This window comes from Phocoena phocoena, chromosome 3 (genome assembly GCF_963924675.1).
Source record: "Phocoena phocoena chromosome 3, mPhoPho1.1, whole genome shotgun sequence".
NCBI lineage: Eukaryota > Metazoa > Chordata > Mammalia > Artiodactyla > Phocoenidae > Phocoena > Phocoena phocoena.
The window spans coordinates 162754082-162778347 of record NC_089221.1 but is presented as its reverse complement, the minus strand read 5'-3'; the positions used below and the strand labels follow the sequence as shown (position 1 = coordinate 162778347).

The window sequence follows — 24266 nt, the reverse complement described above, 5'->3', positions numbered from 1 at the left end:
TGAATTCCACTTTACCTCTGGCTCCATGACCCTAGCATGCGACTGAAACTTCCTCTGTCCCCAGTCCTTCTCTGTGACTTGGGGACAGTGACAACACTTAGCCCACGGTTATTGAAGACTGTGTGAGTTCTTACATATAAGGCTATGGGTGTGGTGCCAGCCTCCAGTAGTTATCTGGTGACTGAAAGAGAAATTCAATTTTAAACCTACATTTGTTTCACCCAAATGCTGTAAGGACGTGATATTTCCCCCCACACACAGTTGGAACATTTTTTATTGTGATAGAACATACATAACATAAAATTTACCACTTTACCATCTTTAAGTGTACAGTTCAGTGGCATTAAGTACACTTACATCATTGTGCAACCATCACCACCACCCATCTCCAGAACTTTTTCATCTTCCTAAACTGAACACTAACTCCCCATTAAACACTAACTCCCCATTCCCCACTCCCCTGGCCTCTGGTAACCACCATCCTACTCTCTGTCTTTATGAATTTGACTGCTCTAAGTACCTCATATAAGTGGAATTATACAATATTTGTCCATTTGTGACTGGCTTATTTCACTTAATATAATGTTTTCAAGGTTCACCCATGTTGTAGCATGTGTCAGAATTTGCTTTTTTGTGGCTGAATAATATTCCATCATATAGATGGACCACATTTTGTTTATCCGTTCATTGTGGGACATTTGGTTGTTTCCACTTTTTGGCTATTGTGAATAATGATGCTAATATCTGCGCAAATACCTGTTTGAGACCTTGCTTTCAGTTGTTTGGGGGTATATACGCAAGAGTGGAATTGCTGGATCACATGGTAATTGTATATTTAAGAACTACCAGACTGTTTTCCACAGCAGCTGTACCATTTTACATTCTAACCAGCAGTGCACAAGGGTTCCAATTTCTCCACATCTTCTTCAACACTTGTTATTTTCTGCATTTGTTTTGTTTTGTTTTTATAATAGCCATCCTAGTGGATGCGAAGTGGTATCCCATTGTAGTGGACATGATATCCTTTTACACTTGTTTGTATTTGAAAGACTGTTTGATGACAGCAGATTTTGGGAATCATATTATTTCAAAGGAATAACTCATTGTGGATCTTCATGGTGTCACTCCTTAACCCAGGTAGAAGTCAACATTTTATCTGTTATCTTTCCCACCACTTTCCTTTTTCATAAGAGCCAGCATGTAGTATATTTCTGTTCTAATTCTTTTACCCTCTATGCATTCTGTAACCCAAAAGCTTATATCCCATTTGGTTTACAAAGCCACTGTAGTTTGAGTGGTCTATGTTTGTTCTCATAGGTTTGTTTGTGTGTGTTTAACTTTTTATTTTGAAACAATCACAGATTCACATAAATGTTCCAAGAACACGCAAATACATTTTCTCCCCGAACTATTAGAGAGTAAGTTGCTGCCACGATGCCCCGTGACCCCTGCACACCTGAGTGCGTTTCCAACAAACAGGGACGGTCTCCTTTTTACCCACAGGACAACTGTCACGGTCAGGAAGGGAACACTGATACCCCACCCACCATGGAATCCGCAGATCTCATTCAGGCTCTGCCAGTTGTCCCAATAAAATCCTTTATAGAAAAGGACAAAAAGGTCAAAATCTTGTTGCGTTTAGTTATCACATCTCTTCGGTCTTGTTTCATCTGTGACAAGCCCCTGTCTTTCCTTGACTTTCATGAACTTGACCATCTGGAAGGTCACAGGCAAGTCCCTCCATCTGGATTTATCTGGTGTTTCCTCCTGATTAGATTTCTGCTACACATCCTCAAAATGAAGCAACGCCTCCTCACACAGAGGCTGCAGTGGTGCCCACATTTGCTCTGTCCCCTATTGATGACTTGAACTTTGATCACTCAAGTGAGATAGTGTCTGCCAGACTTCTCTTTTTAAAGTTGCTCCTTTTCCCTTTGTAATAAGTATTCTGTAGGAGGTACTCTGAGACTATCCCTCATTCAATTTCCCTTTTTTTCATTTTCGTATTTTGTGTCAGTATAGATTCATGGAATGCATGGAGTCTTATTTTATCACAGTTACTATTATCACTCATTTCGACGCTCAAATTGTCCCAGCGTTGGCTAGTGTGAGACCCTTGAAGCTGGCTCATGTCCTTCTGACATGTCTCCATCAGCCTTTGAGCATTCCCTTCCTTGCTGCCATAGCATGTTCCAGGCTCATATTCTCCCCTCTCCCGCCGGGCCGGAATCAGCCATTTCTCCAGGAGCCCTGGCTCCATTTAGACTAGTTCTTGGGCCTGGGTATGCTTGTTACTGTTGAGGTGGTACTGCTCTGGTCACTCTCAGGGCACAGAGCTCAGGAGTATTTGCGGGTGATGCATATATATGTGTACACACACTCATTCATGTCTATTTTTACTGTATCTGCATATATTGAAAACCATGAGCTCATTTCAGTATCTTTTTTTCGTTTCTTTGTTTTGGCTGCATCGGGCAGCTCGTGGGATCTTAGTTCCCCGACCAGTGATCGAACCCGGGCGCCGGCAGTGAAAGGGCTGAGTCCTAACCACTGGACTGCCAGGGAATTCCCTCATTTCAGTGTCTTTAATTCTGGTTCAGCACCACAGGGTTCATTCTATTTTTCTCTGTCTCTAGATTGGTAAAGGAGATTGTCTCTCTCCTTTCTCTGACAATAAGAACCCTGCTCCCATCATCCTCAGTACTTTCACTTATTTAATCAGTCGTTCCCTCCCCCACTCACGTGCATCCCTTTTCACCACCTCAGCCCCTGACCCGGGTCCCCCACCAGCTCCCACTGGCTGCCCTCCTCACTTCCCTTAGGCTCCAACGCCCAGAGCCAGGTCACCCTCTGCGGACGACCCCTTGCCCTGTAGGTCCCACGCTAAGCTCCTGCTCAGGTGCCTCTCACAGGTGTTTGAATGTCTAATGGCCCGTCTTGTCTGTTCCTTATTTAAATTATGGGGAGCAGATATTATGACTTCTAGTAAACAAGGTTGGGCTTTTTGGGGGTTTAAACAAGTTTGCCCTTAACCCCTTGCAGCACTCCCTTCAGTGCCCTGTGTGAACCAGATAAGCAGCATTCCTACAGCTGAACGAGCACAACCCGCGAGTCCTGTGAGCTGGAAGAAACCGCCCACGGGGGACACGCCAGTGTGTGTCCATCCCCTGGAGGCATTGGCTACAGTCACATGCTCCTCAGGACCGTTGAATTGTATGATGTTGATCACCGTCCTAAAAATCTTCCCGTGTTGGTGCCTCTCTCTGAGGTGTGCTGTCCCCCTGCCAGCTCCCACCTGCCGCCAGGGGGAAAGAAACAGCCCTTGTGGGGGAGGGGGGCGGGTGGTCCCCACTGCCCTCAGCAGTTGGCTCTGTCATCAGAGCTCCTTGGGTGTGTGGGCCCTTGAGGGTTTTATCGACAACTTAGCTATGCAAAGTAAGGCATTTAGTAGTAATGAAAAGCAGTTTTTCAAAGTAGTTTAATCAGCTGTTGTCTCAGGAAGCTGTAGTTCTTGATGACCTTTTCCCCATTAGTGAGATGATGTTGGGGAAACTGCTTCTTGAGAGCTGTGGGCGTGCACTGTCTGGGCACTTCTCCTTTTGCTTCATCTGATTCTGTATGTCCATATGTGAACACAGCTGTCAGTCAGCTTCAAACTCAGCAGTTTCAGGAGAAAATGACAGGCTTGAGACCTACTGCCATCAGGACAGGCTGAGGTGTCCGTTTTAGCCCACGCCGCTGCCCTGTCCCATCCTCCCAGGTGGCAAGGGCTACACTCAGGGCTTCTGACTGACACCCAGGCTGAATCCCAAGGCGGCTGTAGGGCTCAGAGCGTAGGCCATGCATCAGATCTAGGCATTTCTTCAGAAAATCATGCTTCCTTTCCACTGACTGGCTCAAGCATCGGGGTGCCTGGTACATTTGGCTGAATGGCAGCACGGGGATGGGGCAGCACCACTCAGCCTTGAAAAGCACTAGCCATCACAATTGCCGAGAGCTGCCTAAATGTCAAGTTCAGTGTGGCCAGGTCTTTTCATATCAGTAGGAAGTGCAGTCATGGAAACACTGTTTCCAGCACATGGGCCGCAGGCCTTACATTCTCCAGGATGGACCATGAGGAAAGTAAATGAGATCTCAGTGCTGCCTCAGCTTCCTCCAACCCCATGACCAGGAATGACCAAGTCTTGGGCCAAAGAAAACTATTCAGGGTCATGATCCTGCACCAGCTTCCCATGGGCCTCTGCCCGATGAGCGGTCCTGCAGGCTGAGCCTCCTGGGGTGCCCACACTGGGAGATGGCACGTTGGCTTCTTGATTTAACCCACGTTTCTCACATTTCCCTCTAGCTAATGTCTGCGACAGACCTTTAGGGTAAACACTAAACCTGCACAGAGTGTTTAAAAGCCCAGTAGGTATTGATGGAGCGTGGGCCACAGCCAGAGAGCTCCGCGAGTCCTGGCATCATTACCCCAAACTTCCAGTGGCCCGGGACAGACAGTTACTTCACTCCTGTTTTACAGATGAGTAGCGTGAAGCTCCGGAGAGAGGGTTGCACCCCAGTAACCCACAGCCAGGCTGTGTGCTGCCCCTCCACACCCTTTTGTGGCTCAGGGAGGGAACTCTGCACCCACAGGCCCCGGGCACTGTCTGTGCATCTGCTGCTCTCACTGCACCCGTGATGGCTCCTATCCTCTGCAATCTGTCTCCAACGGTGAGTGCAGGGTCTAGGACGAGCCGTGTCCTAGGGCTGCCCTGGTACCTGACACACAGTGTACACACCTTATATTTTTGTTGAGTGAAGAACTGTTTCTGGTGACTGATACCTATTAAGTGAAATCCTTTATCCTGTACAGCTTACGGGTTCAGGAAGACTGAGTGTCTGGGGCCTGACTTAGAACCCAAGGCTTATCGTTCGTATCATCCTGAAAAGAAAGCCATCCTCCACGTAAACCGTGTTGTCAAGTGTTCCTGGAAGCACTACCCCACGAGTTCCAGGAATTGCCTTCCGGTGCCTCCTCCGGCCTGTGGGAAGGACACGGGTACATCTTCCAGGGTCGATACGCAGGCCCTCCACCTGTGCTCTCCTCTGTGTGGTGTCTGGGTGGTCCTGCCTGCCGCAGTCTCTGAAGACCAAGGATACCCTAGGAGTACACCCCCCTCCTGAATCCTTCCTTTGAAACAGCCATCCTTCTTGGTATCTGGAGGAGCTGTCCTGAGGAGAACAAATAAACCCTTTTTAGAGAGCTTTGAATTTAGCTGGGAGGACCCAATACTGGCCCAGTCCCTTTCCTGAAACCCTTGGGGCTGGGTGCATTACAGAACTCAGAATTGTTTAGGTTTTACATATGTGGTGTTGACAAGAACTGAGGCAGAGCCTTGCGTTCAGTGACTTAGCCTCAGAACAAGAACGGTCGCACACACTGGTGTGGGTCAGGCTTTGCCTCCAAATTCGCTTGAATGCCAACTTGCGTAAAGACCTTTGGATCTTGGATTGCAGATGGGCAGCCCGTTGAAGAGCTGCCAAGCGTCCTGGGAAGTTCACACCGAGGGACCTGCTCCGTCTTCTCCAAGCCGTGACTGTCCCCTTTGCTGGCCTCAAGTACGCATCTGTGCCTCACTTTGGTCAGTCCTGGGTTCACTTTGTTTCTGAGGAGTGAGAAGTCCCAGCCCCACCAGCCTTGCTCTCGGGCCAAGGAACACGGGCAGCTGCCGTGGGGGAAGTGGATGTAATAACTCTCACACAAAGGACCGCCCTCCTATTTCCTCACCACTGTTCCTGGGCCTGGCTGGGAGCTCTCAGGCATAAGTAATTCAGCGGTTTTTTTTTTACCTCCGTTTCCCTTCCTCCTCTGCCACTCAGGTCTGTTGCGGTTGCAACATCTTGGTCAGTAGCGTCAGCTTTCTGGTTGGGTCTGTCCAACGACTACCCTTCGGGCCAATGTGTGACTTCTTCCAGAATTCAGATCCCTTTTGTGTTTGGCTGGCCCTGGGGCTGAGACCCCTGTGCGGTATTTCGCTGTGGCCACGCAGGCGGCGGATCTCCTAGAGCTGGAGGGTTATTTTTCAGGTTGCTTGGAGTGTCCTTTCTCGGCTCCACAGGTTCCAGGTGACTCATGAATCAAGCCTCCGATTCTGATCAGCCTACATAATAGCTCCTCTGCCGCTATTGACTGTGGCCCATCCCACAGGGGTGATTTGCATTTGAATTAATTAAAATCAAGTATAATTAAATAAGGCGTTCTTCAGCCACACTAGCCACATCTCAAGTAATCAGTAGCCACATGTAGCTAGTGGCTCCCTTATTAGTGCAGATCTAGAACATTCCATCATTGGGAAAGTTCTATTGGACAGACAGGTGGATTAGTATAGACAAATAGAAAATCAAGGATTATGAAAAAAATCTAATGTCCATGATGATGACTAGAGAAACAAGATGTGGTCCATCTGTACAATGGCCTGTTGTTCAGCCATAAAAAGGAATGAAGTTTTCTGACACAAACTGCAACATGGATGAACCTTAAAAACTTTATGCTAGGGCTTCCCTGGTGGTGCGGTGGTTAAGAATCCGCCTGCCAATGCAGAGGACGCGGGTCCGAGCCCCGGTCCGGGAAGATCCCACATGCTGCGGAGCAACTAAACCCGTGAGCCACAACTACTGCAGCCTGCGCGCCTAGAGCCCGTACTCCTCAGCAAGAGAAGCCACGGCAGTGAGAAGCCCGTGCACTGCAACAAAGAGTAGCCACCCACTCACCGCAACTAGAGAAAGCCCATGCGCAGCAACAAAGACCCAACGCAGCCAAAAATAAATAAATAAATAAAATTTTTAAAAGAAAAAAAAAAACTTTATGCTAACAATAAGGCCCTACTGTATAGCACAGGGAACTATATTCAATATCTTGTAATAACATATAACGCAAAAGAATCTGAAAAAGATATAGATACAGATATAGATAAACGGAATCACTTTGCTGTATACCCGAAACATTGTAAATCAGCCATAGTTCAATTAAAAAAAAAAAAAACCTTTATTCTGAATAAAAGAAGCCAGACACAAAAGTCCACAATAGTGTGTGGTTCCATTTATGTGAAATGTCCAGAAGAGGGAGAAAGAGATTAGCAGTTGCCAGGGGCTGGGGTGGGGAGTGGGGAGTGACTGCTAACAGGGACAGGATCTCTTTTTGAGGTAGTGAAAAAGTTAGGTGGTAGTTGCACAACCTGGTGAATGTACTGAAACCCACTGAGTTACTCACTGGAAATGGGTGAGTTGTATGTCGCATGAATTATTTCTCAACAAAGCTGTTATAAAAACCAATCAAGGACTGAAGGATTTCAGTTGGGGGCCCATAGCTTAAGGCCTTAGCACACAGATTCTTGTGAAGCAGCACTTTCTTGCAGCATCTGTTACCCTATTCAGATTTCTTCTTAGGGCTTACCCATCCACTGAAATTATCCTATGTGTTAATTTCATGCAGCATCTGTTACCCGCAAAAGCACAGGCGTGCCTGCAGAGTGTCCCAACCCTGTTATGGGCTTGGCATACAGTAGCTATCAGTAAACTTGGTGATGGTGTGAAAGTGACTGATCTCTCTTAACAGAAAATGCTCCTTTTTACTGTCACCTAGAACTGTCATCAGTCCCTGGGACAATCCCTCTTAGGCAAGTTAGGGCCTTGGAGGGCCTAAAAGTCTGATTTCCAGCCTGGGAATGGGTAGGACATGGTTGTGCGTGTTGCTGGTCTGGTCACCTCCCTGTGCAGGACTCGGCAAAATAAAGGTCGTACCTTTGGGTGACGGTAGCCCAGCTTCGGAAGCTTCTAGATATTGTTCGGTTGAAATTAAAGCATTTCTTTGGATGAGAAATAAGATTGTTTAATGTAGACAGAAGCCATCCATAAGTGCTGTTTTCCTTAGCTGTTGCTCTTAAATGTTCCCAAAGCCTCACAGGAGAGCGTGGACTAATTTTCTAGACGTTTTACTTGGCTGCATTTTCTATTACAGCATTTTGCTGTCTTTTCCTTTTGCCCTGTTGCCACAGGAAAAAAAAACCTAGGCAAACTGCATGCCGTTTTTACAGAGCATCAGCAGTTCATACAGTAGTTTATGACAGAATCGCAGGCCTTAAATTAACAAATGCAAAAGTATATTGAAATGAGAATTAATTTGCATATTTGGTTGAGGTTTCAGCACTTAGGTTGAGATGTATTTTAATTAAGGATTAATTAGAATTGATAGGAATTTGCATAGTGTTATACTCCCGCCATCTGATGAATATCTAATGTGCATGTCAGCTGTGATTTCAGAAACCGATGAGAGTTTGCTAAAGGGATATTCCTTGTAAAGTCCTGTGGGACTGAGAAAGTCCAGTGACTTAAAACATGGCTTCATCTAGAATGTTGCTTAAAAAACTGACCTGGGGGACGTCGTCTCAAAGGTAAATGCAGGCAGTTCTCCACACCAACAGGCTGTGTTCCAAGTTACGCCCCCCCGGAAACAAGCATTTAAAGGGCCCTTGACGGTGCGGGTGGCCAGCTGGTCAGAATGCCATTGCTCAGCACCAACCCCACCTGGGGGCCAATTTAGGGGCAAGGGGGAGGGGGAGGGGGGAGTTGTCGGTGACATCGGTGATCCCCGGGTGACTCCAGTCACGCAAGAATGCCCTTCAACCTGCAAGTGGGTGACATCTCCCCTCTTTACCTTGCCCGTCTGTCCCTTCCCGGGCTCTGGTCCCATCCACTCGACCAACACCTACAGGACAGAGCTTGCCCGTGTCTCACTCGAAGCAGTGCCTCTAAAGGGTCCCCAGTAAGTCCAAGTGTGTGTGTGGTTTAGGGAGATGCCCCTTGTCAGGTTAAGGAGGGTTCTTTTTGTTCCTGGTTTGCTAAGGGTTTTTATCATTAATGGGTGTTGTTTGAATGAGTTTGTTTCTTTTTTTTTTTTAATTTATTTATTTATTTTGGCTGTGCTGGGTCTTCGTTTCTGTGCGAGGGCTTTCTCTAGTTGTGGCAAGCGGGGGCCACTCTTCATCGTGGTGCACGGGCCTCTCACTATCGTGGCCTCTCACTATCGTGGCCTCTCCTGTTGCGGAGCACAGCCTCCAGACGCGCAGGCTCAGCAGTTGTGGCTCACGGGCCTAGTTGCTCCGCGGCATGTGGGATCCTCCCAGACCAGGGCTCGAACCCATGTCCCTTGCATTAGCAGGCAGATTCTCAACCATTGCGCCACCAGGGAAGCCCCATTCAGTTTGTTTCTTTCTGCATCCTTTGAGCTATAGTTTTTCTCCTTGTGGTTACTGTGATGCTTTACGTTGATAGGTTTTCATTTACATTCATTTACACTGATTTTCATTGGCGTTGATGATTTTTACTGACAGATTTTGGAAGCTCCTATGTTCAGAGATAAATCTTCTTGGTTATGATTCATATGTTTGTGCATGTACATGCACACAGATGCTGTTGACTTCGGGTTGCTGGTCATTTGTTTTGCCCTTTCGGCTCTGGTCATGAATGTGCTGGGATGTGACTTCCCCATGAGGTCCCGCCCTGAGTTCTCCGTCTGGTGAGTGGGTGGCTTTTTCCGTGTCTCTTCTTCGAAACAGTTTGTTGCAGAAAGGGGCTCTCTCTTCCTTGAGGGCCTGGTAGCACTGGTCCATAAAATGTCCTGGTGGCCTTTGAGGAGAGGTTTCTTAGCACAAGTTCCTATTTCTGGGCCATGATTCTGTGAGGCCAGGCACGTTCCAGGAACCAGATCCAAGGCAGTGAACAAGACAGCGACGGTCCCTAGGGAAGAGGGTTGTTCCACACAGCCGTAGAGAGACAGATGTGGCCCTCAGGGCCCTGGGTAGAGGCGGGGTGAGTGGGCGGGCAGGTGGGTTTCTGGGGGTATGTTTCCATGCTGTTGCCTCGGCTAAGGTGTTCACTCCTGGGCTGGGGAAACTGGGCTGCTTCTCTGTGAGGGAAGCGCCCACAGTCTGGGTTCCTGCCGCATTTGTGATGCCACCAAGCTGGCGTCCTCGGGGTTTCAGGGGCCTTGCTTCCTCACTAAATAGATCTTCCCCTGAGAATGGATTGCTCTTCCTTTACAACCCGGTCCTGGCCCCCTCCTCCTCACTTAGCATCTCTGTGTCCACTCAATGGGAGCTCCTGCAGTGAGCCTTTTTCCTGTGCACAGGGCTTTCCCTCAGCATCTCATCTCTGGAACTCAGGACACCCTCACAGGCTCTTTCCAGGTGGCAGCTCTGTCTCCGTCCCACGACTGATGACTGTAGTGATGCACAGGGAGGCAGGCATCCTACAAATGTGTCAGGAGGGTCACTTCTGGACTGTCCCACACCCAGAGCTCGCACCTGGGGCCTGGGCATCTCCAGGACATACCCACAGCCTCTGGCAGTGACCCGGCCACAGTCTGCTCAGGCCACAGGGTTTGGGCTCACCACCGCCCAGTACCAGTGCGAAATACAAGCAAGATGAACTAGGACATGGAAAGGAAAAATGAAGCAAGCATACAAAAGAATAAGCCCAGGACTTTCCTGGTGGTCCAGTGGTTAAAACTCTGTGCTCCCAACGCAGGGGGCCCGGGTTCGATCCCTGGTCAGGGAACTAGATCTCACATGCCACAGGTAAGAGCCCGCATGCCACAACTAAGAGCCTGCATGCCGCAACTAAGACACGGAGCAGCCAAATAAAAAGCCCAAAAGTCTCATTAGATTCAACAGACATGAAATTACTCTGTCACATTGCTATAAAGGTTTCTATGTGCAACCTCTCTGTCTGTGTTGGCCTTTCCATAGACGGAGGGCAAACCAGACACTACCTTTCAAGGAGTCCTGATCTAGATTAGGACTGAACAAAACAAGCAAAAATCTCATCCTTCATACTGCACCCACAGAAGGAAAACTGTCAAGAGAAGGGGCAGGATCCAGAGGGGATTCTAAGGAAGGGGGGGAAGCTGAAGGCAGTGATTCGGAGGTGTGCTGACCTACCCGGACCTGCATGCATGTAGGTTCTTCCTCAGACCCATGTTAGGCTCTGTGACATGCATACTGTGGAGCAGGGTTGCAGACCACAGTGTTGGTAAATAAAGTTTTATTGGAGCACAGCTGCTCATTGGTTTACTATTTTCTGGGGCTGGTTCAGTTCCCAGTAAGGGCTCTTTTCCTGGCTTCCAGACAGATGACTTCTCACTGTGTCCTCACAAGGGGAATGGAATAAGGAAGAGGTCTCTCTTCCTCTGCTTAGAAGGCCACAGTCTTATGGATTAGGGCCCCACCCCTATGACCTCACTGAACTTTTTTGGCTGTGTTGGGTCTTTGTTGCTGTGCGCAGGCTCTCTATCGTTGCAGCGAGCAGGGACTACTCTTCCTTGCGGTGCGTGAGCTTCTCATCGCGGTGGCTTCTCTCATTGCGGAACATGGGGTCTAGGCACGCAGGCTTCAGTAGTTGCAGCTCGCGGGCTCTAGAGAGCAGGCTCAGCAGTTGTGGTGCACTGGCTTAGTTACTCCATGGCATGTGGGATCTTACCAGGCCTGGGATCGAGCCCACGTCCCCTGCATTGGCAGGCGGATTCTTAACCACTGAGCCACCAGGGAAGCCCCTCATTGGACTTTAATTGCATCCTCACAGGCCCTATTCCACATAGACATTGGTTTACTGGAGTTTTTTACCCACAGTAAATTGGGAACATAAGGAAATTTGGTGGTTGGGTGGAAGTGCCTCTGTTTTAGATCCCACCACCTCATCTGAGTGTCTCCAACTGACAGTGTCCCTGAGCTGAGCTGCTGGTCTCCAAAGCCTCCCGGCTGCCAGTCAAGGGCTCTGGGGGAGCTGAGGAGCACCCCTGGGACCGGAAATGAGCTTGTTGTAATTAACGGTAACGAGTGTCTAAGGACCATAATCAGGCAGGGACAGTGTGCTGGGAGACAGATGCACGGTGCTGAGGGAGAGGCAGGGCCGCGTGCAAGGGGCCGCTTGCTGACAGAAGGCAAAGGCGCTCGGCGTGGCCGTGTCCACAGCTGGGACCGGTCCTGGTGACTAAGGCACAGGGTAACTTTTTTTAAGTTTCGCTTCTCCTCATACACATACATTCGCTAAACTATACAGCTTTAAAGAAGCAAAGCTTGTAGCTCATGAATGATGGTCATAACATACGCACTGTTAACACCACAGGGCCTGGGGTATGACAGGCATATTGTCTCCTTATTCATGGGCATTTGGGTGGTTTTGGTTTTTCACAGTTACGGGGTGGTCATGAGTGTCCTGTAAGTACAGCATCTACAGGGGTCAGTGTTCCTGTAGGGTAAATTCGCAGAACAGAGTTCTGATCAAGATCAAAGGATATGTGCTTTTTCTGCGTTAATCGGCATTTCAAACCTCCCCTCCAAGAAAGGCCACACCAACACATACCCCGTAAAGAGACATGAGAAAATGGTGTTCTCTTTGTAATTTGAGAGCTTTCATTTGAGGACGGTAGGTCCCGTGGTTTTTTGGTGTATTTTTTAAAATCTCCAGCACCTGGTTGGGTACATGGCTTGTGATAGACTCTCAGATGCTTACTGTTGGATAAATAAAAGAACGAAAGGGGAGTTCCCTAGTGGTCTAGTGGTTAGGATTCGGCGCTTTCACTGCTGTGACCCGGGTTCAATCCCTGGTCGGGGAACTGAGATCCCACAAGCCATGTGGCACGGCCAAGAAAAAAGAATGAAAGACTGCCACGCACCCCTGAGCGGCCCAGAGTCACACACGCATGAACACACACAGGTGTGCACATGTCCCCACCACCGCATGTCCAGCCTGGACCACTCCTGCCCCTGATTGTAATGACGGAAGCTGTGATGGAAGCTGTGGAGGTGGCCTCTCCAGCCCGGGAGTCAGGGTGTGCTGGGGGCCCTCTGGGGTGGGGCGGGGTGCTGTATGTCCCTCTCGGGTCACTCCTGAGCCCCAGCCGCAACCTCGGGTGCTCAGGGACGAGCTGCTGAGTAAGCCTGAGACGGTCGCAGAGCATCTGCTGTGCTGCAAAGGGCCATGAAGGGCCCAGCAGAGGGAAAGTTCATGAAGGTAGGTTTGGAACGCTGTCACGAAAGACCCTGAGTACGAGGTGTCAGAGTCTAGGCTTTAATTTAGGTGGGCGCAGGCCCTGGTTGAAGTCTTTGAACAGAAGACTGGCATGATGAGCACCGTGTTTGACGGTGGTTGGCTTGCCGGTGTGCACAGTGGATCAGAGGGGAGGCGTTTCCTCACAGGTCATGGAGGGCAGGAGAGGGGTCAGCGCAGCAGGGTTCCAGCGGTGGCATTAAGGGAGGGGATCGATGGTGGGTTGATCATGGAGTTTGAATCAATAGGATTTGCAAACAGAGGGCCTGAGGGAGGAGGACGTCCATTATCTACTCTGGGTTAGGAGTGGCTAGGAGGGTGTGGGCCTTTATGGGGGTCAGGCAGCACAGGTCAACTCTGTCCAGGGGTGCCCAGCGTTTACATCTGGTACTTCTTGAAGACCAAGTAAGGTTGTTAGAGAATTGGGTCTCTGAACTGGAAGGCCAGCAACTGATAAAAGGGGCACTTTTCCTTTAGTTCTTTCAGAAAAAGCCACATTATAACCCAGTGGGACTGAGTTAAGTGGCAGGGGTTCCTTTGGGTGAGTTGAGGGTCCCCAAACGTAAGGAGGTAAAGCTCCCTGCATGTGAAGAAAATTCCTGCAAGGATATCTCTTGAGTGCCTTCAATTTTCACTGGTGAGTTTTTGACAGAAAAGGTTAACCTGTTACATAGGGAACAAGAAAGGGGCACGTGATTAATGAGTAAATATCCATATGATAGAATTAAACTCAATTTTTTTTTTTTTTGGCTGCACCACGTAGCTTGCAGGATCTTAGTTCCCCGACCAGGGATTGAACCCGGGCCACAGCAGTGAAAGTGCTGAGCCCTAACCACTGGACCACCAGGGAATTCCCTAAACTCAATTTTTATTTGAGCACTTGAGTCAGTTAGTAGCTGATAGTATTGAGAGCCTGTTTCCAAGAAAACACTTTAAACTTTGTTTTTCCAGAAAGTCAGAGCTAGATGGATATCCTATATCATTACCTCCTTCTCCGTTCCCTGCCTCCCATCAGGAACCACCCCCCAATCTTTTTTCCTCTGTAGCCACAGATGTTTCTTCTGTCACTGAAAAAGCAAAGAAGACACAGATCCTGCAAGACCACCCTCCTCAGACCTGAGCTCGCTCTGTAACCCCTGCAGCAGGCTCTTCCCTGTACTGCCTGTCTCCCATGCTCCTCCGGAACTTGCTAGTCAGGCTGTACCCCACCTTACCCTGCTTTTTCAGGGTTAACAGCGTTCCCCTAATGACCAAGCCCATGTTTTTACCCCTCTGTGACTACTTCTGGTTTTTCCTCCACCTACCCGAAAACTCTTTCCGTCTCCTCCTTTGCCTGTTCTTGAAATGCTGGTTTTCTAGTATTCAGGGGCATGGCCTTCTCATAGGCGTAGCTGCAGGTACAGGTGGATATGTACAGATTTCCCACACACCACACGCCGATGACTCATGAATACATGTTTCCCACCCAAACTGGTCAGCTCAGCCCCAGCTCCCAGGAAGCAGCTGCCTCGCAGCCACCTGGACGTTCATGCTTAGCTGGATCAGGGACCAGGCTGATGGCATTTTTTCACATGCCTGCCTGCTGCTTTGTGTGCTGTACTTGGGAAAAAATGGCACCTTCCTGGGCGAATGTGGGAGTGGTCACAGCCTCTTCCTTTCTCTCACGCCCACATCTGGTGGTCACAGACTCTGGGGCCTCGCCCTCTGGCTGCCCTGTAGCTGACCTGCATCCCCTCGGACAGCAACAGCTCCCCCCCACTGCCTCCCCTTCCCGTCCACTGCCCATCCAGTCCTGCCCTCGAGCATGTCACCCTCTCAGTCCAGCTGCGGTGGCTTCTCCATGTTGTAAAGCCAATCATCTTGTTTCTCCGCTTAAAGTCTCTCCGTGGGGGACTTGCCTGGTGTCACAGTGGTTAAGAATACGCCTGCCAATGCAGTGGACAGGGGTTCGAGCCCTGGTCCGGGAAGATCCCACAGGCTGCGGAGCAACTAAGCCCATGCGCCACAACTACTGAGCCTGCGCTCTAGAGCCTGCAAGCCACAACTACTGAAGCCCACATGCCTAGAGCCCATGCTCCGCAACAAGAGAAGCCACCGCAATGAGAAGACCGCACACTGCAACAAAGAGTAGCCCCCACTGGCCGCAACTAGAGAAAGCCTGCGCACAGCAACGAAGACCCAATGCAGCCATAAATAAATAAATAAATAAATGTATTTTTTAAAAAAGATCTCTCGGTGGGTTAGTTCATCTTCTCTGGCACCTCTGGATCAGTCTTTTCCTCTTTACTTTATAGCAACAACCCTCCCCCCAACACACACACAGGAAACACAAACAGACATAATAGATGTGTTACCAAACCAAAGTTCAGTCTTCTGAAAAGCAAAGTCACTCTCCTGACACCGGGTGGTGGTGAAGGAAAGTACAGTGTTTATTGCAGGGTGCCAAGCAAGGGAGTGGGAGACAAGCCTCAGATCTACTCCACCTTGGTCTTTGAGTGAGGGTTTTTTGGTTTGTTTTTTTTTAAGGGGAAGAACAGAGAGGCTGGAATTAATCATCACCTTGTGACATTTCATAATCGTAGTTTCGGGAATCAGGATGTCTCTGGTTTATGATTCGCTGACCAGGTGGGTCCATGGCTTAGGGGTCTGTTAGCTCATCTTGCCCTGGAGACATAACCTGAGTTTGTACATTAATGGCGATATCTATAATAGCAATTTTAGCAGTTAACGATGTCATCAACAACAGCAATTTTAGTCATCTGACTGATTGATTAGTGTTCAGTTAGCACAGGACTGAGGTCAAAGGGGACAAGAAAGGGAATGAAGTCTTAGATAGAGAAACTAGTCAAACTCAGTAAGGGAACTCGGTTTTGGGGGGCTCCGTCTCAGACGCACAGCAGCACGGCCTTGCCTGAAGCCAGGCAGCCACTAGCCTTCGTATCCCTGCCTGTGCTAGTGTGTGTGTCTGGAACGTGCTTCCTCTCCCATCTGAAGACAAGGTTCAGGGCTTCAGGCTTTCCAGCACCCAGTGCCACCCCGCCCCTGCCCTGCGGGCCCCCACACACACCCAGCTGTGGGCTGTGAGCTGTGATCGGTGTGCCCCCTGCATTCCCGCCACCCGGACTGGGTTCCTAAGCATGGCACCTGGACCAGCGTCACGGGGGTTACTCAATGTCTGTTATCAGATGAAGTCTTTCTTTCCCCTCAAGGGTTCCGTGAAAAGTGTTCAGACACGAAGCCAGTGCTAACACTCTGTCGTGGTTGTTTTTATTCCGACAACAGACACTGATTCAGTGTCTCCTCTCTTACCCAGGGTTGAACATTCGTGGCATTCCGGAAGAGGGTCCCCCTGACGCTCAGCTCCAAAAGCTGGATAACATGCTGCTGGCCGAGGGCATGTGCAGGCCAGAGAAGCACCGAAGAGGAGCCCAGGCGGTGGCCGGCACAGCAACACCAGGTGGCTGTCCAAATGACAATGGCCCTGAGCGCTCTGACTACAGGGCCAAGCTGTCCCAGATCCGACAGATTTACCACTCTGAGCTAGAGAAATATGAACAGGTGATCTTTCTGCATGGAAGAGTTTCTGTCATGTGAATCCGCATTTGTCAAAGCGAAACGTGGAGCGCTAACTGCCTGCCTTTGGTGGCCCAGAGCAGGGGGTCCACACACTTGGTCTCACAGCAAAGGTGGCCGATTTTACCACAAGCCTTCTGCCTTCACTTCTCCGTAGCCAGCCTGTGTGGGAGCCTCGGGGGGCAGGTGGCTGGTCCCACATGGAGCTTCCGGGACAGCCTGCCGGGTAGTCACCGGCTGGCATTTGTCTCCCCACCCCAGGCCTGCCGTGAGTTCACCACGCATGTCACCAGCCTTCTCCGGGAGCAGAGCAGGATAAGGCCTGTCTCGCCCAAGGAGATCGAGCACATGGTGGGCATCCTCCACGACAAGTTCAACAGCGTCCCGATACAGCTGAAGGAGAGCACCTGCGAGGCTGTGATGACCCTGCGCTCGAGGTTCCTCGATGCCAGGTCAGGCCCTACCTACCCCCGGCCTGTGACCCCAGGGTCAGCTCTTAGGAAGAGGAACCTAAGTCAGCGCTGGCTTGGGTCTCAGTTCTGGGGGCCTCCAGGCCTGTGCAGGGGCTGTGGCCACAGCTGCAGGCGTAGCCCTCACACAGCCTCTTGGAAGGCGACTGAAGTGCTGGCTGCTGCTGTTACAACTCTAGGGAATCAGAGACGAGGATGAGGCCCCGTGTACGATCCCCGGCTGAGGCTGTCTGTCTTCACAGGCATAAGCGGCAGAACTTCGGCAAGCAAGCCACGGAAGTGCTGAATTCATATTTTTATTCCCACGTGAGCAACCCTTACCCCAGTGAAGAAACCAAAGAAGAGCTGCCCAGGAAGGGTGGCATCACCGTCTCCCAGGTGACAGTCCTTTCCTGCCACACCTCCCTGAACCCAGAAGGGAGGGAAAGTTCAGCCCAGTGAGGAGGACACCCAGGGAAGTTGGTGAAATGTGTGGGGCGGGAGCCGGGTATGCAGGCTCCCAGTTGGCCTGACCGGGCTCAGGTCCCGGGTCTGGGCTATGAACGTGGGCCTCAGGCGGGAAGCCACACCCACTAGGTGTGGGGACTCGCTGAGGCGACTGGTGTGGAGTGTGCGGTCCCGGAGGCGACACCACAGAGTGTATCATGAGGAACTCAGTGGATTGTAGTCGTTAGGATTTAATATTCTCCTAACAGAGGGATGTGCTGTGTTGCGCAAGAGGGGTGGGGTATGAGCTTGGGAGAAGAAGAAGAACTTGGAGGAAAATGAGGACTGGAAGTGATAGAGCAGCTCTTGTGCTTAAGTACCGATTCAGTTGTCCTGGGATAAATTCAGGCGCGTGCATTGCCTTCTGGTTTCTCAAACAGTCCAGTGTGTGTGTCTGGGGGTACAAGACAGACGACATCTGGCTCCAGAGGGGGAATGGTGGTGCAGATCAGAGAAGGGACCTGGACAACCTTGGGCAACCTTGGTAGTCGGGACCACCACTGTCCTCACTGGAATTGGGGTAAGGTGGCGGGGCTAAGATGAGAACCCAAGAAATATTTCCGAAGGCTTTAAAGTGAGAACGGTAAGTGCAGGCAGCCCACAAGCAAGAGGCAGGACCAGGCCACACCCGTGGGGCAGCGTGGGGGTCAGGGCACGGCACCCCGCCCCCGGCTGCAGGGAGGGCTCTCCCACTGTGCAGTTGGAGGGGCTGAGTTTCCAGCCCAGTCAGCCTGTGCCCTCTGTCACCACCCTCTGCTCTGGTCCCTGCCCAGTCCAGCAGTGACTTGGGGACAAGGGCACTCAGGAACCCCGCAGGGTCACACAGGCAGCAAAGCCTCACAGGTGTCCCGGTCACATGAGACCTCACTCACCCTGGAACCGCTGCGGTGTCCTTGGCACCTTGGCTGGAGCTGAAGTGAGGGCTGCACCTCTGGGGCTTCGAGGCCCAAAAGAAGTGGGAGGCACGGCAGCTTGTTTGTCACCGTGAGCAGCTGTCTGAAAACGGCCAGATTCACTTCAAGCCCTGGCACCCCTCCGAGAGCACATGGGTCTTGGGTCTCAACTTTATCTCAGGAGAGGGTTCGTTGCAAACAAAAGTTTGAAAAGCACCGGCCACATTCCGGTGACTCCTGCTCTGTGGGCGGGCCCTGAGACCCCGCCCACCAGCAGCAGAATTCTGTGCTGGGAGCCCCTCCCCACTCGGGCAGGTCCTCCAGCTGGGAATGTCTGACAGCTGAGGGAGGGCTCGGAATTTGGGATACAGATGTGTGTAGGCTGTGCGGTTCGCCTAAGGAGGAAGTAGCGGGGGAGGGAGAGCACCATTAGGGCAAAGGGTGTTGCAGATGAGGCAACAGACGTTTTCAGGACAGGATCAGCTGCAACTCCAGGGTGAGGAGGCTCGAGGGGGATAGGGCGGGAGAGCTGAGCCCATGGACAGGGCCATGGGCAGAAACGCAGGCGGCTGCAGCTGTGTGAGCCAAAGGGACCAGAGTGACTGGGCAGGGAGTGGCCAGTGGCTCCGAGCTACAGCTGGCGGAGAGGGCATCCCACTCCTGTACGAGGTGTCGGGACACACCCCGTGGAGAGGGTGGACCCTGGCCCGGACCAGCTCCCCGGCAGCCGCCCTCCGTCACCCGCACGGGAAGTTTGCTCTTTGTCCCTCTAAAATGCCAGTTGAATTCAACATGGAAAACTGCTCACTGCCATTCTTCTGCAAACTTAGTCCAGGTTTTGGGCTTCCCTGGTGGCGCAGTGGATGAGAGTCCGCCTGCCGATGCAGGGGACACGGGTTCGTGCCCCGGTCTGGGAGGATCCCGCATGCCGCAGAGCGGCTGGGCCCATGAGCCATGGCCGCTGAGCCTGCGCGTCCGGAGCCTGTGCTCCGCAAGGGGAGAGGCCACAACAGTGAGAGGCCCGCGTACCACAAAAAAAAAAAAAAGAAAGAAAGAAACAGGTTTTTAGAGGAGAAAAGTCATCCATCCACAGTACTGCCACGTAACTCAACTGTTTATTTCTGTTCATTAAAATACATACCTTTCACTGCAGGGCCTGGTGCCTTACTTTGGGATATGTCTCCATGCTCTCAGGAAGGCACTGCCCAGGGTCTCACCCAGACGATTCTGCCCCCAGGGGACATTTTCATTATCACAACCCTCGGGGCGGGGGGGGGGGGTGGGGGGTGGGTGGGGGGTGGGGGGGGGTGGGGGGAGGACACTACTGGCATCTGGTGGGTGGAGGCCAGGGGTGTTGCTCAGCACCCTCAGTGCCCAGGACGCCCCCCAGAGAGTGACCCACGGGAGAAGCCCTGCCCTGGAGGTCTTGGTGCAGGTTTGGAGTCAGAGCTGGGCTCAGACCTCTAGGCCCTGGGCCGGCCCCTTGCTTACAGGATGCATGTGACTGCAGCTCCCTCCTAACTGGCTTTGGGGACTAAAACCAGGCCCTCAGCTCAGTGCTCAGCTCCTTCCCCTGCCCTGTCAAGTGGTCCTTATCCTTTGATAAGTTTTGGATTCGACTGTGTTCTTTGCTTAAATTGCATTCCCAGAAATGTGGTTACTGATGCGTCTCCCGCATCAGTATTCAGTCTGTTGCCTGCCGCCGCAGCGAGCAGACACTCGTCTCTCTGAGTGTGTCACACACGTGCCTGTTTTCCTTCCAGCTCTCCCCTCTCCTATAAGCCACGCCAGGTCCAGGGTGTCACCAACACACTGCAGACGTTTCCCTGGGCCCACAGTTCATTAATGCCACCTTCTCAGTCCCGGCCTCTCACCCAGCCCCAGGGCCACGCGTTGTCACTCAGTGATGTTCCCCCCCGGCTGTCTGTCCACATCGCATCTCATCGCTAGGTCAGTTTTTTCCAGTGACTTCCATCTCTGCCTGTCCACAGGTCTCCAACTGGTTCGGCAACGAAAGAATCCGGTATAAAAAGAACATGGGGAAGTTTCAAGAAGGGGCTACCATTTACACAGGTAAGATGGCAGAGGACACCACCGATGTCAGGGGCCCGGGCAGCCAGGCCAGCTGCCCTTTGAGGCCCAGCTCCAGTCAGTAAGGCTGCCCAGCCCAGGGTCAGTCGCTCCCATGTGGCCGGGCCCACTGAGCTGCATCTGGGGAAGCAGACTGGTCCCTGCGTATGCCTCTTTTCTCTATTTACACTGTGAGGTTTCTGTTCCCATTAGTGATTATCCCGGTGAAGTCAACACATCCCGGCAGGCTGGGCAGATGCTGTGGGGACAGAAAGTTCCTACCAAAAGTCTGGTTTCCCCACCCACACAGGGCTGCTGGAGGGGCAGGGAGCCGTAGGAGTCACCTCCACAGCCTCTTCCTGGCCGGGGGTCTGGTAGGTCCCACTGGTCCTGACCCCTCCCACCCCTCCAGGACCTCCTGGTCCTCTGGTCCCTTTCCGAGGACCAGCACCAGTGACACACTTATCACCCTGCAGACGCTGGCCTCCCTCCGGCCCGCCCCTGGGGAAGGCAGCCTTCTGGGCCAGGTGAGTCTCCAGCACAGTCCCAAGGACACCTGTGGGCTCCCGGACTCTGTGATAGGGCTGACGTGGAGCCCAGGTGGGTGGCGGGTCCTCGGGACCGGCTATCTCGACCGCGTCTCAGTCCATCATGGGGATGAATGTAGGCTGGCAGAGCCGCCTCAGGGAGCCCAGCTCTGTGGCGCCTCACTTGGCAAAGACCTTCACGCCTCACAGGACTCGATGACTGCTGAGGGCTTTGCCTAGTGGGAAGGAGCCCTCCCTCCCCGATGGTGTCTGTACCCATCAGGAGAAGGCAAGGGTGGGCAGACGAGGCCCTGACGGTCTGAAGGTACAGCCCCACTGGGCTCAGACCCTTCAACACGTTCATGCCATGGCCTCACCATCCTGGCTGCCCCCTTGGCCCGTGCGAGCTGGGCCAGAGTGAAGATCTGGGAAGAAAATGAGCCATGGATCTCAGCTGTCTCGGGATGTGCCCTCAGGAACTTTCTCAGGGTTTGGGGCAAGGTGCCAGGCCAGCCAGGATCAGAGGGCATCATCCCTCTCGCAGTCCCTGGGGCCTCTCGGCCTCCCACTGACAGCCACAGGGGCCTGACCCCCCGCGCAGGGTTGTCCTGAAGAGGCTGCGCAGGTGCAGGTGTGACAAGGCCATGCGGGAGTGGGCAGGGCCTTACACAGTCCACCTGTTTCCTTTGGGGTTGACCCCCCACCCGTTTACCCCCAGCCCCTCTTAAAGGTTCAGGGAATGGATGCCTCCCGGTGCCAGGCAGTGCGCATCCCATCACTGTGGCAACCCCACAGCCCATAATGAGCACCTGAGCAGAGTAAATGCTCTGACACCACCAAGTGGCCAGACCTGTCCGGCTCTGCCCTTGCCCAGGGCTCAGCACCTCGAGCACAGTAGGGGTGAGCGTGTGAGAGTGAATCGGGGTGAGGGTTCCGTGGACTGTGACATGGGGTCCTGTCAACCCCACATAGTGAGCAGGAAGGTTGGGGTTGTGGTGTGGACACCCACCTGTGCCGTGGGCCCCTGCCCTGGACAGGCACAGATGCTCTTCCAGAGAGCAGGTCTCAGGGGCTGAGGTCACCCCAGCTGGGAGCCATCTCCTTGGCCCTGAGCTGCCCTTTGGCTCCCAGTCCCACACTGGGCCCCAGCCTGTCACCTCCCAGGCCTGTGGGTGGACCCCTCCCCTCACCACTCATGTTCTCCTTCTGGGATCATAGGCCTATGGGTGTCCATCCAAGGGCAGAGTGTGTCCCCCTGAGGCCAGTATCCTTGTCCCAGTTGCTTTCAGACTGAGGGTGGGCGGAGCAACGCTGGCCTCTCAGTTTCCCTGTGTCACATGATGAGGCAGCCCTTGAAGGCATTCTCTTGATTTGTTTGCCCAGCACTGTCCTCTGTGGCAGATCCTTGGGACACATGGGAGGTAATAGCTGAGGCGGGGGAGGGGGCAACGGGATGGGTGGGTGAGGAGCAGGGACTTGGGCCTTGTGGGGTCGGAAGGGGTAGAGGGTGCAGGCAGGAGGGTTCAGCCTGTTAAGGAAAGTTCAAGAATGAGGAAGATGAATGGGACTTCCCTGGTGACACAGTGGTTAAGAATCCATCTGCCGAGGCAGGGGACACGGGTTCAAGCCCTGGTCCGGGAAGATCCCACATGCCGCGGAGCAACTAAGCCCGTGCGCCACAACTACTGAGCCTGCGCTCTAGAGCCCGCACGCCACAACTACTGAGCCCGTGCGCCACAACTACTGAGCCTGCGAGACATAGCTACTGAAGCCTGCACACCTAGAGCCCATGCTCCACAGCAAGAGAAGCCACCGCAGTGAGAAGCCCACGCACTGCAACGAAGAGTAGCCCCTGCTCGCCACAACTAGAGAAAGCTCACGCACAGCATCAAAGACCCAACGCAGCCAAATAAATATATAATTAAAATAAAATAAAATAAAAAAGAATGAGGAAGGTGAAGGGGAGCTTGTGAGTTGCAGGCCCTGCTCTCGTGGGCTGCAAACCACTACCAATAGTAGTGGTTTCCATTGTGGGGGGCTCCTGTGGACAAACATCCCAGGGTCACATGTGCCCGATATACCCCCGCCCTGCGGACAGAGCCCACATGCCCGCAGCCATGGGCGCTGCCCTCCTGACTCCCAGCCAGGCCCGCGTCCTGCTGGGTTCCTGAGCCTCTTCCTGCTCACCACGTCTCACCACGATGTTTGGGGGACCACCGTCAGCTCCGGGCCTGCCTGAGTCTCCCTCACCCTCAGAGTGTGTGCCGCGGTGCCCTGCCAGTCCTTTGCCAGAGCCCGGCCAGTGGAGGCCAGTTCCTGCCAAGGAGGCACACTCGTGTGCAAGGCCAGCTGTGACCCAGGACTGACCCCTCTGTCCTTGCCCCATCTCCTGGCTCCTCTCACGGTTCTCGGCATGTTCTAGGCCGCCTCAGGGATGCGGGGGCCGGATGGGTCATCTGTCCCACGGCCCCTCTCTGACTCTCTGTCTCTGTCTTTTCAGGCCAGGGGCGGCTAGCAGGTGAGGCGAATGTCGACCGCTTCACCTATTGGAGACCCCGGCAGGGTCACCTCAGATGCATCTAATTAAGTGTTGGGATGAGCAGAAAAGAGGACGGTGTGACCTGCCTTGGTTCCCTGGAATTCACGTTTCCTCAGAAGACCCAGAACTGACAGCAGACAGCGCTCCCTGAGCTGACGGCAGGCGACACCGGTACCGTCTTTTGCTTGTCAGCTGGGGTTTGAAATGGGCTGAGACACTGCTCGTTCTGCCAACCCCGTTTGGTGTTTTTTACAGTAATTTTATGGTTAAGGCTGAATTGTTTCTTCCAGGACTTGGCACAAATTCTCCCATTACAGTTTTGGACCGATTCTAATTTCGATGTCGTCCACTCCCAGATTTGTTCCTGCCGATGGTGACCGCGCAGGTGCAGGGCTGCAGCTGCGCAGTTGGGCGGGTTGTTACTCTGTTTGCTCGCTTGTCCATCCGTGTGCCAACTCGCCCAGACACTGCTTTCCACACTCTCTTCTGCTGTGTCGTTTCATGCGGTTTTGATTTAAGTCTGTTGTGAGCTCAGAATTTTACTGGGAATTGGTTTGGCACCTTTTCCCGTTAATACAAGTTCTACCATTTTCAGCTGAAATGTCGTTAAAGACGATAAACTTCC

General features: G+C 52.3%; 1 protein-coding gene across 1 annotated transcript in view; it reads left to right on the top strand.

Annotated features, from left to right (window-relative positions):
- The window catches only part of PBX4 (PBX homeobox 4), a 34821-nt gene extending 11204 nt beyond the window's left edge, over positions 1–23617 (top strand). Inside the window, exons 3-10 of the mRNA XM_065874215.1 lie at positions 14887–14912; positions 15505–15542; positions 16401–16641; positions 16918–17108; positions 17369–17504; positions 20497–20629; positions 20954–21102; positions 23603–23617. Coding sequence (XP_065730287.1) covers positions 14887–14912; positions 15505–15542; positions 16401–16641; positions 16918–17108; positions 17369–17504; positions 20497–20629; positions 20954–21102; positions 23603–23617 — 929 coding nt within the window. The remainder of the gene's footprint in view (positions 1–14886; positions 14913–15504; positions 15543–16400; positions 16642–16917; positions 17109–17368; positions 17505–20496; positions 20630–20953; positions 21103–23602) is intronic.
- Positions 23618–24266: the final 649 nt, after the last annotated feature.